The sequence below is a fragment of the Tamandua tetradactyla genome, chromosome 16 (genome assembly GCF_023851605.1).
Source record: "Tamandua tetradactyla isolate mTamTet1 chromosome 16, mTamTet1.pri, whole genome shotgun sequence".
NCBI classification, from domain to species: domain Eukaryota; kingdom Metazoa; phylum Chordata; class Mammalia; order Pilosa; family Myrmecophagidae; genus Tamandua; species Tamandua tetradactyla.
Window position 1 is genome coordinate 68,283,989 of NC_135342.1, and position 14,157 is coordinate 68,298,145.

Genomic DNA, 14,157 nt, shown 5'->3' on the forward strand with positions numbered 1-14,157 from the left:
CCAGGTGGTAGAGGTGGAAACAGCTGAGGATGCCAAGGTGAGAGGTGTTTCTTGAAGCTGGAGCCACCCAGGTTTGCCATGGACTAGGTATAGAGGAGGGGACCAAGGACGGCTGCTTACACTGGGGCTTGAGCATAGCTGGATGGGCGGTAATGCATCTCCTGAGATGGGGAACAGGGGAAGGAGGCCCCGCCATGGGGAAGCAGAGTTATGTTGTAGCCCTGAGAAGTACTGAAGTGCCTCTTACACAGCCAGGCAGGGCCATCCCCTGGCCAAGCCGCTGGCCCCCTGGAGCTCCATGAGCACTCGGGACAGCAGAAGCACTGTGGGCAGCATTGCTCTAGAAACAGCTTTCAGAACCACCAAGGGACCAGACAAGGCCAGCAGACAGACCAGACAGCGGAGAGCAGCAGGGCTAGCCCAGCCTTTAGAGAGAAGCAGAGAAGGAGCCACCAGTGAGGTAGAAGGAAAGCCGCAAGGGTGTCATGTCCCTGCTGGCAGGAGAAAACTGTTTCCAGAAAACTCCCCAGCCCTGTCAGCATTCCCAGGGTTCTCTGGGATACCAGGAGGCCTTGGCACCCACCTCTCCTCACCGACCACCCCCTACCTTGCCCTCATGTGAGAGTACTACCCCACCCTCCAGCTGCTGCAGGTCCCGCTTGGCCTGGGGTCCCTGGAGCGTGCTGCCTGGCAGCAGCCTCAGCTGTTGGCCTCTGTCATGGAGACAGCGGCAGCTGCGGGCGATGGGTATTTGTGACCATTTGTCAGAAAGCTCCCCTTTCTCCCCGGCCCACCCTTCGGGAACATTTCTGTCCCATGGCCCTGGAGACAGGCCCCATGCAGGGGTGGGTAGGACCAGGAGGGGGCAAGAAGCGCCTGCAGAGGGGCTGCCACCTCCCAGCCCTGGTCTGGAGGCAGCCTGGCCAGGCTCGCTTCCTGCAAGCTATTGCTTGTCTCTACCCACAGGGGCCCTCCCTGGGGTCCCCTCCCATGCGCTGTCTCCAGTCTTAATGGCTGCCCGATGAAGTCTTCCCCCACCCCCCATTTTACAGGTAGGCATTATCCTGATAAAGAGCTGAAGAAGCTGAGCAGGGATGTTATGGTGACACTACTCAAGGGTGGGTGCACCCAGCTCTGATGGTGGCCCTCAGTCCCTGCCTTTGTCCACAACATCCGACTCCAGGGGACAGGGGCCACCTGGGCAGTGGCAGAGACCTAGTCCACACAGCACCCATGAACTGTCACCCACCCCCCTCCCCACCCTCCCTCCCGTGCCCCAGCCTTACTCCAACTTTTCTGATGACTTCTCACCTGAACCTGTGGGTTCCAGCCAGGCTGAGGCTGGAAATGTCCTGCCTGCTGTTAGTTCTTAGTGGCCAGGCCTCTCCATTACCAAATCCTCTGGCATTTTTTTCCTGGGCCAAAGATGGGTCACCTTCCCCAGCCTGCTGAAAGTTGGGGCTCTGAGTGGTCTTCAGAGGGGAACAGGAAACTAACTAGTCCCTGACATACTAACTGAGGTCACTGCAACTCCAGTGACTCAAGGGAGAGGACCAAATCCTCATATTGACTTATCGCGCCCGTGAGAGCTCAAGGCTTCGGGCACTGGGCTCTGCAAGCCACGGCTTAGTCTGTGGGAAGCCTCCGTGAAGCAGAGCCTCTCTCGGCAGTCAGACAGATAGACAGACATCAACCCCCAGATGGGAGACAGGGAGGCAGGAGGCCAGGCCAGCACCAGCCCCACAGCCTGGGCCTTGGCCGACCAGGAGGGCCAGAAAGCCCATCTGTGCCCAGTGCACCTGCCCCCCTGGTGACAGCTCGCTGCTCCCGTGGGCCCCTCCCTGCTAGGCCCCTGGCAGGACAGCATTGCTAGGCTTCCCTTGGGACACCCTCCCCTCAATGACAAACCTCTGTGGGCATGCTGGCCACCTGGGGAGGTAGAGAGGCTCCTCCCAAGTCTCTCCTGGGGACCTGCTGGTCACAGTGACGTCACCCTGCCCCAGGAACCCCGGAAGCTGTCTTCTTCGCACTTGAGGATCCCTGTGTTCCTTTTTAATGAAATGAAAACTCCCTTTTCCACCCAGACCAGTCTTTGTTCCCTCAGGACTCTCGCTGCAGGCGAGACGGTGGAAAGAAGTACCCAGCAGCCGAGAAGCCAGCTGCTTGCCCTAACTACCCCAACCTCGTCACATCACTTAAGCTCCCTGCACCAGAGTTTCATTATCTACACTGTGACAATACAGCTCTTCCCCTAACTCAGGGTGGAAATGCGCACTAAGGCCCTGCTCCCTGCAGGCCCGATTCCTGGTGGGGGAGCAAAGAGCACAGCTGCAGCCAGCACAGACCAAGTCCCTGGCCAGGCGCCTTCATGGGGTCCCAGGGGACAGTGACCAGAGGACCAGCATGTGTGTAATTTCTCAGACAGAGACAAGCTGTATCAAGGAAATAAAGCCAGGAAGGGGGCGGGGAGGGTGTCGGCCCCTGGGGGCGGTTTTGTGGTGTGGGGAGGTCAGGAAGGTGCCTCGGGGGCCTGTGACATCCCTGGCAGCCTGGGGTGAGGTGGGGGTAGTAAACATGGCCTGTGGGGCCCTGGACCTGCCGAGTGAGGGGACCGGGGTTGGGGTGAGTGGCGCCAGCCCCCAGTGTCCCCCCACCGCGACACACATACACACACCCGTGCCTCAGAGCCCGGGTCCTGCAGCAGCTGGGGGGAGGAGTGGTTTTCCCTGGGACACTGACCCATCCGGACAGAGAGGCCTCAGCTGGGCCCGGAGGGTCTGGTGGCTTGAGCCCTGACCTCATGGCTGTTTTGCAGGCAGCTCTGCCTCCTGCTGAACGCAGAGAACATCTTCCACTCGATGGCAGACATCCTGCTCCGGGAGGAGGACCTCAAGTTCGCCTCTACCATGGTCCACACGCTCAACACCATCCTGCTGACCTCCACGGAGCTCTTCCAGCTGAGGAACCAGCTCAAGGACCTGAAGACTCCGGTACTCCAGGCCGCAGGCCTCCCCTGGAGGAGCCCTGGGTGCAGAGGCCAGCCCACAGGGAGGGGGCCGGGGTGCAGTCTGGGTGCCTCTGGGCCCGGATGGGGCCGGGGTGAGTGCTCCCTGTCAGCCCTGCCCCGTGTGCGTCCCGCGGGGTTCCCGCAGAAGGCTCTGTCCTCCACCTCCTGGGCCCCCGTGCCCGCCCTGCCCCACCCACAGCTGGGCATTCTCACCAGCGGGCAGCCTGGCTGAGGTTCTGGCATTCACCTGCCGGGTCAGACCTTTGGATTGTACCTCCACTGGGCTCTCCCATCCTCCTCCTTGGCTCTCACCCTTGGATACATCTGCCTTTAAGGCCTCCTGTCATAAGCTAGGTGTCACCTCACTGCCTGCCCCAGTCTTTGGATGAGAACACCACAGCCTACCTTGCTCAACAGAGCCAGACGAGAGGATGAGGTGGGCAGCTCGTGCCAGGGGTGGGATGCAGAGGCCTCCAGGGGGGTGCCATCCTGTGGTTTCTTCCCTTCAGTCTGAGCTTTAGTCACCCCCTACCCCATGCCCCTCTTCCCAGCTCAGACACTGCAGACCCTGCCTCTGCCACCCTCTCCGGATGTCTCAGGGGTGTGTGCGCCCGTGTCTGAGGGCGTCCGAGGCCAGCTGGCTCAGAATGATCCAGGCCACAACTGCCTCCAGCCTGTGGTTCTTTCCAGACGTCCACAGAGACCTTAAGAATTTTTCCTCAGGGCAGGGGCTCCCCCGAGTTTGGGCTCAGCTTCAGGGCTGGTTCCCAGCGGACAAGGTGGGCTGCAGAGGAGGGAGGAGATGGCGTTTGAGGACAGAGCAGAAGGTGCAGTGGGGAAAGTCTGGCCTCTGAGGAAGCTTCCTCCCTGGAGCTGCACCCTGTCGCCCGCGTGCCACACCCTCCTCCCGCCCCGCCTGGGACCGCAGAGTCCTGGCGAGGGCAGAGGCTGTTATTTTGCTGAGGGCAGAAACACCAGTCCCAGTGAGAGGGCTCTCTCCAGGCCAGGCCTTGCCGCCACCGCATGGTCGGCAGCCTCAGCCCTGAGGTGGGAGTCATGGCGGGACCTGAGGACAAGCTGGAAGCGCTTCCTCCACGACGGCTCCTTCCCAGTGGGGCTGTTTGCCACCCAGGTGCTGAGTTGGCTCCCCGGCCCGCTCCTCGAGGGCCCCGCTTCTCAGGCCCCCTGCCCCTCCCTCTGCAGGTCCCCACATGGGCTGAGGAAGGAGCAAGCCTTGTAACCCCTGCCCCTGTCCCCTCAGGAGAGCCAGAGCCTGTTCTGCTGCCTGTACCGCTCCTGGTGCCACAACCCCGTCACCACGGTGTCCCTCTGCTTCCTCACCCAGAACTACCAGCATGCTTATGACCTCATCCAGAAGTTGTATCCTTCACTCTTCTGGCTCTCCTTTGGGGCCAGCTCTGAGGGTCCAGAGAGAGCCAGCTGCTCCCTTCCCATCCAACTGGTGGGCTGCCCTGCCCTGGGCCCACCTCCAACACTACCCTCTGCCTCCAGGCTTGTGGCGTGAGGGGCAGCATGAGGACCGTATTTGGGCGGGCACTGAGGCTGCCCTGGAGCCTCTGAGGAAGAATCTGGCTGTGGAGAAAGCTTGCAGGTTGGGGATCCAGGCTGGGTGGGCCCAGCCCCATGGCTGCTGACGGTTGGGGAGGGCAGATCCCAGGCCCACACCCACCCCCTTAAGAAAGGAGGATGCACTCTGCAGCCTTCAGTGCACATTTCCTGCCTTCCACCTTTGTGAAGGGCTCGGTGCTGGGGGTGGGGTAGGGATGAAGAGGAAGACAACGCCTCTTTCAAGGGAAAGGACAGATGCAAGGAGGAGCGCAGCAGGACAGATGGGCTGAGGCAGTGGCCTCGGCAGGATGCTACAAGTGGGACAGTGCGACATGGGGTAGGAGATGCCAGCCACAGTGACCTCCACTGTTGGGGGTGCCTGATCTTAAGGGTGCTAGGGAGCCACAGAGGGTTTGGAGCACAGGAGGGACCAGTCAGCTTGGGGTTGGGAAAAGCCTGCTGGCAACAGCCTGGAGAGCTGGGAAGATGGTCAGGCCGCTGCAGACTTGACTGCAGATGTGTGTGTGTTACTGGTGAGAAGAAAACTGAACTTCAGGGACCACAGTTCCCTCCAGAGCCCAGCAGGCAGCAGGTGACATTGACAGGTTTGGGGGGACAGGCAGGATGGAAGGCCTCAGGCAAGGGAAACCCCTAGCATGGCTCAGCGCCATCCTCACCTAAAGACATCCATGTTCAGATATTTTTTTTGAAAACACTGAAGCAACCAAACTCATCTGTGAACACCTGGCTTGGGGTCCTGGTTGGAGAACTACTTTGGAGGCACATTGGCCTCCTTCCCTGATGGGCCAGGAGTCGGAGGGTAAGGAAAGGAGGGGCCACAAGGTGCTCAGTTGGGGTTGGATGTGGCCTTTCCTATCCCCTCAAGGTCCCTCCTGTCTTTTCTCAACCTCAATTTAGTCCTCACCAGCCACTCGTGCAACCCAGAGACCGAGGGCCACTGGCCCAGCCGGACAAGCTAGCTGTGGCCCTGACGCTGTGCTGCTAGCCCCAGGGGCCTTCCTGCCCAGCCCCGCCCTCCTTCCTTCCCGGCAGGCTGCAGGACTGTGATAAAAGTCTCTCTGAGCCCAGGCCCGTTACAGAAGAGCCACTGGAGCTGATCGGAGCTCCCAAGCACGAAGACTAAGGACTGCTTTTCATTTAGAGAGGCAGAGATGCAAAAGGAGAATTATCCTTTTGTACGCAAAACCTGCTTAGCGGGAGCCAGGCCCTCTGCCTCGGAAATCGGGGCCTGAGGGGTGAAGGCATGGTGCTCTGAGCCACTGCGTTGAACCCCTGGGTTGCAGCCTCTGCCACTGGCTTGCAAGGCCTGGTCAGCCTGGCCCCAGAATCCCAGCTGCCCCTACTCCCCCATTAGGCTGGGGCCAGCACGGAAGTGGCAGTGGGCAGAGGTTCTGCCCTTGGAGCCCCATGCTACTGCCAAGACCCTTCATGGGCAGGGCTGGCCCCACCCAGCAGTCAGATTTTCCTTGACGGCCCATGCAGTGGGGACCTGGAGGTCACCGTGGATTTCCTCACGGAGGTGGACAAGCTGGTGCAGCTGATCGAGTGTCCCATCTTCACATGTAAGAGTCCTGCCTCTGGCTTCACTTCATCTAGCTCAGGCAGGCAGAGGAGCCAAGCAGTGAGCCCTCAGCCTGCCTGGAGTGAGGTAGGGGTGGAACTAAGCTCAGGGACATCTCTTGGCTGAAACTGGGGAGGGAGGAAGGGCAGTCACCCCAGGAGTGGGGGTGGAATGTCAGGAATGTAAGACAGAGATGACAGACAAGGCTGAGGCAGTCAGCGGGAGCAGGGCTGGGACTTGTGGGCATTAGCACGTGGGTGTTGGGGACCCTGGCCAGTGCTGATGGCAAAAGCACCCTAAAGGTTAGTATCAGTCCCTGCCAGGGAGAAGTGGGAGCACTGCTGCTATGGGACAGAGCCTCTGCCCTGGCTCCCAGAATTCCTAGGGCTCCCTGGCCCACCCTCAGACCCTCCTCTGTGACCCAGAGCCACGCCCTCAGCTTTCTGGAAAAAGCAGTTGGCATTCGCTGAGCTGATGGGCAAAGCTGCTTGATTAGTAACACCCAGGCTGAATGTGCAAAAGCAGCAGCTGGCTGGGGAGTGCACAGCTCTCGGTGCCTTGGCGCAGACATTGCTGTCTCCCAGAGCAGGCGCACTCTGAACCCCTGTGTTCACAGCAGTGGAGATGCCAGTGGCAGACCCCCTTTGGCCAAGCCGGTCACCCAGACCCCCCATTCTCAGGCAGCATCCCTGACCCAACCAGCCCAAGCCTGTCAGCCTTTCCCCTGGAGCTCAAAAGCAAGTGCAGGGTCCAAAGGACCCCCACCCCCATCCACCCTCCCCTCACTCCTAGTCAGTCCACCAGCCTCTGTTCAGAAGCTTGCAGCTCCTCCTCCACAAAGGCTGGCCCAGACCTCCTAGAGACCTGACAAGGTAGAAGCTGGTAATTCTCTCAGAGAGGCTCTAGGAGACAGGCCGTGTTGCCCACAGCAGCCTCATGGGGTCCCAGCTGATACTACAAATGGGAGTAGCCATGTCTATGGCCCACGGTCATGATGAACCAGGAGAGGACACCAAACTGCCTTCTCACAGCCCCTCCCTCACGCCAGATGTCGGGAGCCTCCACTAGAGGCCCATACAATTGTCCCTAGGCATGGCCACCCCAGCAGAATGACAGTCCAATCTCCCCTTGGGCGTTGGGAAGCTGGGACAGCCTTGTGGCAAAGCCAGCTCTCGGTGGACCCAGGGGTCCATCTCTTCCCCTCTGGCAAGGTTGTGAGAGGACCAGTATCTGAGTTGGATTTCCAGAAGCACCCACCAGGTGCTCCTGGGCTTTGGTGCCTGTTTAGCTACACACAAAACCCTGGTTCCCCATCCTGCCATCCCTTCAAGCCGCCCTGATCCACTGTCTTTCTCTCCAGCACACACTATTTATATAGCTCTCTTGTGCTGGCACGTGTAGAGCAGACTGAGAAGCTGAACCACTACAAGCCCCAAGCCTTCCCTGTGAGGGAGGCAGCTCAGCACATAGGGGAGGGGACCAGGGCCAGCAGCAGGTTTGGGGGTCACTAGGCCTGAGGTGGCCAGTGGAGAGATCAGACAGACGGAGGAAAGATGAGACCACAGGACCTGGCTGACTCCAGAAAGTGGGGAGGCAGGGGGTCTGGGCTGGGTAGAGTCCGGGCAGGGCCCAGCCCCTCATCCCTGCCCCTGCCCTACCACAGATCTGCGCCTGCAGCTGCTGGACGTGAAGAACAACCCGTACCTGATCAAGGCCCTCTACGGCCTGCTCATGCTGCTTCCCCAGAGCAGTGCCTTCCAGCTGCTCTCCCACCGGCTCCAGTGTGTCCCCAACCCCGAGCTGCTGCAGACCGAGTGAGTGCCAACCTGGAACCGCGAATTTCTTTCACCGCATGGGTGTAGGCAGAGGAGCCTTCCAAGAAAGGGTCACTTAAGGAGCTGCCGAGGCCCCCCTTTGCTTTGACCTCATGGCCACATGCCCTTTGGCCTCGTTTCCGCATCAGAGTCACAGGCTGGGGGATTCTGGGAGTGATCCTGATAGAGGCGATGCCATCTTCAAGTAGCTAAGATGGAGATTAGTGAAACCAGGATTTAATCTAAAACCTCAGGGCATCCTGCAGTTACTCAAAAAGAAGCCCCTGGAGGAGTGATAAACTCCCAGGAGGGGAGGGGAGGAGTTTGTGCCCTAGTTCAGAGAGGGGGTCCCAGGTGGTAGCTGCGTAAGATGGCACTGAGAGGCCCCAGCACCCTTGGGACCTTCCAAACCCCTCCCAGCAGGGTAGGAAGCAGGCCTGCGGCAGCGGCTACAAAACCCAGACTAGGATCCCACCCACTAGAAGAGCAGGTCCCAGGCACACCTCTGCCAAGCAGCCCAGCAGAGCAGTCTCTGGGGAGGAGGGGTTCAGCTCCTGAGGGGGTCCAGGCTCCCACCCTGAACCCACTGCCAGCCCAGGCCCGAGAGGCTGTTCGCTGTGTCTATATTTGGTAACCCTGGGAGGCTCTGCCTCATCCACAGGCATTTGGCATCCGAGATGGAAAATTTCACTTGTCAGGTCACCATGGAAACGAGCAGAGCCACCAAGAAGATTTACGCTGAATGGAGTGCACCCAGCTTGCATCAGATGCCCTGGGTGTCTAGAATTCCCTCCCAGACTGTTCAAGCCCCTCAGCAGGCCTGGTGCCTTACACCAGCAAAGGGCCCTGGCATTTGCTCTGGGGATGGGTGCAGGCAGCCTTCAGGCCTGCTCAGCACTCGGGGCGCCTGACCGGATAGCCCCAGTCTCCTCTAGGGCTTCGGTCCCACTGCCCCCTACCCCCGGACCTCACCATCCTGGCCTCTCTGGGGTGGGGGGGGTGGTCACTGATTGTCATCTGCCCCAGAAGCACCTATCTTCCCTGCTGTTTTCCCAGACAGGCTCCAGGAAAGCAGGACTGGGCCAGTCCCAGCTGCCATCTCAACAGCTCATGGTGCCAGGCATCTGTGCCCTGAGTGTCAGAGAAGCAAGGAAACCATGGAGTTGGGTTTGCCTTTGGATCCCCCCAGCCTATGGGAACCACAGAGTGGTCTGGAAGCGACTCCAGGCCTAATTGGCCTGGCTTTCCCAACACGCGTGGCTATTAGGGTTGCCCAGGCAAGGACTTTGGAGGGAAGGTGCAGCTAGAGTGGGGGAAGAGGCAGAAGGGAGTGGGCATCTGCAGCCTTGGGTTTCCCCAGAGGAACCCAGCCTGCCTCCCTGGCAACGGTCCCCTGGCTGGTAAGGGCAGCTGCTCCTCTGAGCCCCAGATGCTACATCTCCTCGCCTTGGGCAGGACAGCAGCTGACCCCTCTCCTGAGGGCTCCAGGACTTGAGAACCTCCTGGGTTTAGCATCTTGCCCTATCAGGGAGCCCACCACCTCCAGTGGTCCCCACTCTTGACTGCAAAGACCTAGAACCTTATTCCTAGTGCCAGTGCTTGAGGACAGTCCTTCCAGGGAATGCGGCCTGCTGCCTCCCCTTCAGAGCCCACCCATCCCTGGACAGAGCTGAGGTTTGCAACCTGGTAGAGACCACCAGCCTGGGTGCCCAGAGCAGGGGTCCCAGTGGTCTGGGAGGAAAGCAGCCCCCAAACTGCAGGCCTCCAAGAGCAGTCACTCCCCAGGCACATGGGTCAAGGGTGTGCTGTGAGACCCGTGGGTCCTGTGCTGGCTTGGGGCACAGTGCCTGGGAAGCTTGTGGAAAATGCAGAGCCCTCCTGTCCCCCAGTCTGCTAGATCCTGGCCTGAACAGGGATGCAAAAGGATACCCATATTTTAATGCACTCCCCCAAACCCTAATTACACTTCCCTCAGAATCTCCAACTGTTATAAGTAAAAGTCTGGAGTCAAGGGGCTGAGGTCTCTGGGGAGAGGATGCTGTGTGTCAATGGGCTGCCTGGACAAGGACATGGTCCACGCTCTGCAGTGGATTGTCTGTGTGACCTCAGGCTAGCACCATGCCCTCTCTGGGCCCTTGGGGTTTTTTCACCAGTAAATCTGCGTTTGGACTAAATAGGTGTCTGAGGCTCTGCTCAGCCTTCAAGGCTATGGGTTCCCAGCCTTTATTTGAGAGGCCCTGGGAAGATATCACAGATTCAGTCGGGAGTAGTGGGTGAGGAGAGGGCCCAGGAACAGCTGGGGAGGGGTCAGATTGCAGGGCAGGGCATAGAGGGGCAGCTCACAGCCTGGGAAGTGGGCTGAGAACAGTCCCTGGGAGGGGCGGGCAGCTGGAAGACAGCGTCAGGTTGCTCCGCAGGCCTGTGAGCCCCGGGACAGCTGGGCAGGCAGCTGTGCTCCCATGCCCATCCCTTGTTCAATATGCTCCGGGCGCCAGCAGGGCTGCAGAGAGCACGGCCCCCTCGGCCTTCCAGGCCACTCCCCAGGGACTGTCTCCATAGTGAGGCAGGAGGGACCCTCCGAAGTAAAAGCTGGTGACGTTCTCAGGCTTTAGCCAGGTGACAGGTGCATGGGTGGGACGGTAAGAGAGAGGGCCACCTGCTGGCTGGGTATCCTCCAGGAACTCAGCGCCTGAGGGCAGGGAGAGGAGAAGAGGCTGCCCTGGCCTCCAGGGTAGCTCTCACCACACCCGTAGGGACACACCCTTACCCTGTCCCAGGACCTCAGCCAGGAGGGGCTGCTCAGTGGGTCTTTCAGGGAGCAAAGTGGAGCCCACTCACCTTGTCCACCTGCACCCTGGCTACCTGTGTGCACATCATCCTGGGTTTGCCAACCCTTGCTGGCATTTCCCAGGAAACCCCAAATCTCAGTCCCTCCTCTGAACCTTGGCTTGCCAGGAGTGTTGGGGATGGGGTGGGGGGCAGTTCAGACCTGTGAGTGCCTAGTGTCAAATGGCACACTTCAGTGTCATCCCTGTGGCCTGGCATTTCCATGCCTGAACATTCTCAGCAACACCCTGGCTACCCCATGAATTAGGCCTTCAGGCTCCAGGCTACCCCTCGGCCTCCTCAGAAGCCCAGCTGCTCTCTTCGGGCAGTGGTCCCTGGGCCCTAGGGTTACCATGACAGGGAAGTGCCTTCCCATTTCCAAGGGACGTAAAAGCAGCAGTGGCCAGAGCCCAGACACTACCCACAGTGGTCCCCAAGAGTGGGTCCCACAAGCTTCCTTTTGATGTTTGCTAATCCACAGTCAAGATGCCACCCAAGATGTTCTCAGGTGGAGATCATCTCAGGAAGGCAGGAGGGGACAGGTGTGGGACCAGGAGAGGTCAAGTCTGAGTGTTGGCCCCCACCATCTCTGGCCCTGCCCCGGCAGCCTCGCCAGGGGCTGAGCTCATTGGTGAGGATTCCAGTCGGTGGAAGTTCTGCTTTATTTCCCCCAGGCTTTGAGCTGCTGGGCCTTGGCCAGCCCCACCTCAGGGGGCACAGCCATGGTCACCCGTCAGGTACACAGGCTAGGCTGGGTACCAGGCTCACACATCATGCCCAGAGGAATCTTCACAGCTACCTATGAGAAGGCTTTTGTGGTGGCCCCCTCTTTTACAAATGGGGAAACTGAGTCATGCCCAAGGGCAGACAGCTAGGAAGGGGTCATGTTACGGCTGGATTGCTTAACCAAAGGAAGTATTATGTACAGAGCAACCAGGGAGGGTGGTCGCAGCAGGAGCTGTGGGATCAGTCGGCACACCCAGTGGTGAGAACCGTGCTCCTTCCCCAGGGACGGCACTGCGGGCTTGAGGGCCCAGTAGAGAGGATCTGCAGCCAGCCCTATTGTCCCCAGCCCTAACCCTGCCCCAGAGAAAGGGCCAGGCTGCCTCCTCCTCCTGCTCTCCCCGGACCCTGTTCCAGGCCCCAGCTGGCTTCCTGGCTGGCTGCTAGTCCTGGCTTTCACCCCAAAGGGAGCCACTCGTAAACAGGAAATGCTTCCCAATGTGATGCCTGCTCTGGGTGCCGTCACCAACCTACTTGCTGCGGGTGATATCCAAGCTGCCAGGCAGCAGTGTTAGCTGGTCCCATCCACTGCACAGGAAGGGGAGGCTCATGGGGCTCCCCAATTCTTTGGGACTCCAAAGATTGTGGGACTTGTGGCTGGCTGTTGGGGAAAGGTTGCCAGGCTTACATAGCAAACAGACCTATTCCCAGAGGCTGAGCCCCATCAGCTTGTGGCTCTGCCCCAGACCCCACTCTCCCCCTTTTCCAGTGCTGCACCCCTCCCTCACCAGCAGCAGCCCCATGTGTGCTGACCCACTGACACTGAGACTTTCTGTTCCTCTTCCCAGGGACAGTCTGAAGGCAGTCTTCCACACCCAAAGAGCAGATTGCCCCACCATCGACTATGCAGAGCTACTACAGCACTTCGAGAAGGTCCAGAACAAGCACCTGGAAGTGAGGCACCAGCGGAGTGGGCGTGGGGACCACCTGGACCGAAGGATTGTCCTCTGACAAGCCTGGCATGGAAAGGGGCCCAAGGAGTGGCCCCGTGGAGCACTCAGGGCCTTCAGGTGCCCTCCCTGTGGAGCCCAAGGACCTGCCTCTCAGAGGCACTGCTGGGCCTGGCCCCAGCCAAGGCAGGGTTGGGGGATAGAGGCCGCTTTGTGCATCCCGGCTCCTCAACCCAGCCCCGCGGGGCACCCTGTCAGCTGTGCCCTGGCACTCACAAGAGCTGACTTCTCACCAGGGTGGGGCCATAGCCTCAGATGCCACCCATCCTCTAGAATCAGTCTCTTTGTAATACTACCTTCTTGTAAAAGAGCTTGATCTCCCCAACCCACCTGAGCTCTGTTCTTCTGTGTCTACGTATATACATATGTGGACATGCAAACATACATGTATGCACACACATCGGGGCCAGGGGCCAGCACTCCCTGTCCCAATAAAGAAATGACCGAAAACCCTCAACCGGTGCCCACCCACTCCTTCTCCCACTGGCCCAGAACCTCACCCCAGCCTGGAGACCTACCTCAAGGGTGGCTGAGCCAGGAGAGCCTTGTCACTGCTCACTCACTAGCGGGTTGGGAGGGGGGCCTGGGGCCCTGAACCCCTTCTTCCCTCAGCACCTAATCCGACTTCGTCTTCTTGCCACCCGAGGAATTTCTGAATGAAAGGGCATTTCACCCTGCAGAACATTTAGATCACTGAGCCACTGGGTGGTTTGGGGCGGGAGGCTGAAGGGGATGGAACCCTACCTGCCCAAGGAGGGATGGAAACACACAACCCTAATTTGGCTGAATTTGCCAGGCCAGGTTCTGGTAACCAAATAAAGAGCCCTCAAGCGACTCGGACGGGCCCCTGGAGAAGGGGAAGAAGAAAGGGATTTGTGCTTGCGTTTCCCAGAACCAAGATTACTCGCAGTCGCCCACGTGCACACGTGTACGTCCCCACGCACAGGCAAACAGGAGCCCGGACGGCGACCCACCTCCGCTCTGTTCGGCCGACACAGGCCCCCACCCCCGAGGAAGGAGGTGGCCTGAGAGCCAGAGCGCCACCCCCCAAAAGCCCTGCCTCGGGCACCTCATCCGGTTGGCATCTGCACCGGTTGGAAAAGGAGCCGCAGAACTCATGGAGGAGGGTCAGCGCGCTCCCCTGCGTGGGATGAAACGTCCCAAGGCAGGCGGCCCCAGGACGCCCTGCGCCCCTGCTCTGAGTGGTGTGTCCGTGTCCCGGGGACGCACCCGGAGGACCCCTTCCCGCCGCCACGCAGGGGTCGCTACCCACCGCCCATTGGCTGAAAGCGCGGGAAACCCGCGGGCCGCAGGCTGAGCCCCTACCGCCGGGCCGGGACCCAAAGCAGATCCCCCTCCCGCGGGGCGGCCGGGCGGGCCCCGCCCCAGCGCCGCCCCCGACCCGCGGTGGCGCCCCGCTCGCCCGACCAGTCCGGCCGCGCCGGGGCTCGGATTCCAAAGCCCAGCCTGCGGGCCGGGCCCGGGCCTGCGCGCGCTCGGCCTTTCCCACAGCCCCCTCCCGCCGCCTCCCCCCGCCCGCGGTCCTCCCCCTCCGCCGCGCCCACGTGACACCCGAGCCTCGGCGGCTCGGATTACCGCCGCCGCTCCAGTCCCCGCGCCCAGGCT

The 14,157-nt window shown here is 60.5% G+C and overlaps 1 protein-coding gene across 1 annotated transcript in view; it reads left to right on the forward strand.

Moving 5' to 3' along the window:
- Positions 1 to 12,856, forward strand: part of VAC14 (VAC14 component of PIKFYVE complex) — a 130,898-nt gene extending 118,042 nt beyond the window's left edge. The window contains exons 15-19 of the mRNA XM_077132975.1: positions 2,816 to 2,990; positions 4,269 to 4,387; positions 6,080 to 6,159; positions 7,822 to 7,972; positions 12,370 to 12,856. Coding sequence (XP_076989090.1) covers positions 2,816 to 2,990; positions 4,269 to 4,387; positions 6,080 to 6,159; positions 7,822 to 7,972; positions 12,370 to 12,532 — 688 coding nt within the window. The 3' untranslated portion in view covers positions 12,533 to 12,856. The remainder of the gene's footprint in view (positions 1 to 2,815; positions 2,991 to 4,268; positions 4,388 to 6,079; positions 6,160 to 7,821; positions 7,973 to 12,369) is intronic.
- Positions 12,857 to 14,157: the final 1,301 nt, after the last annotated feature.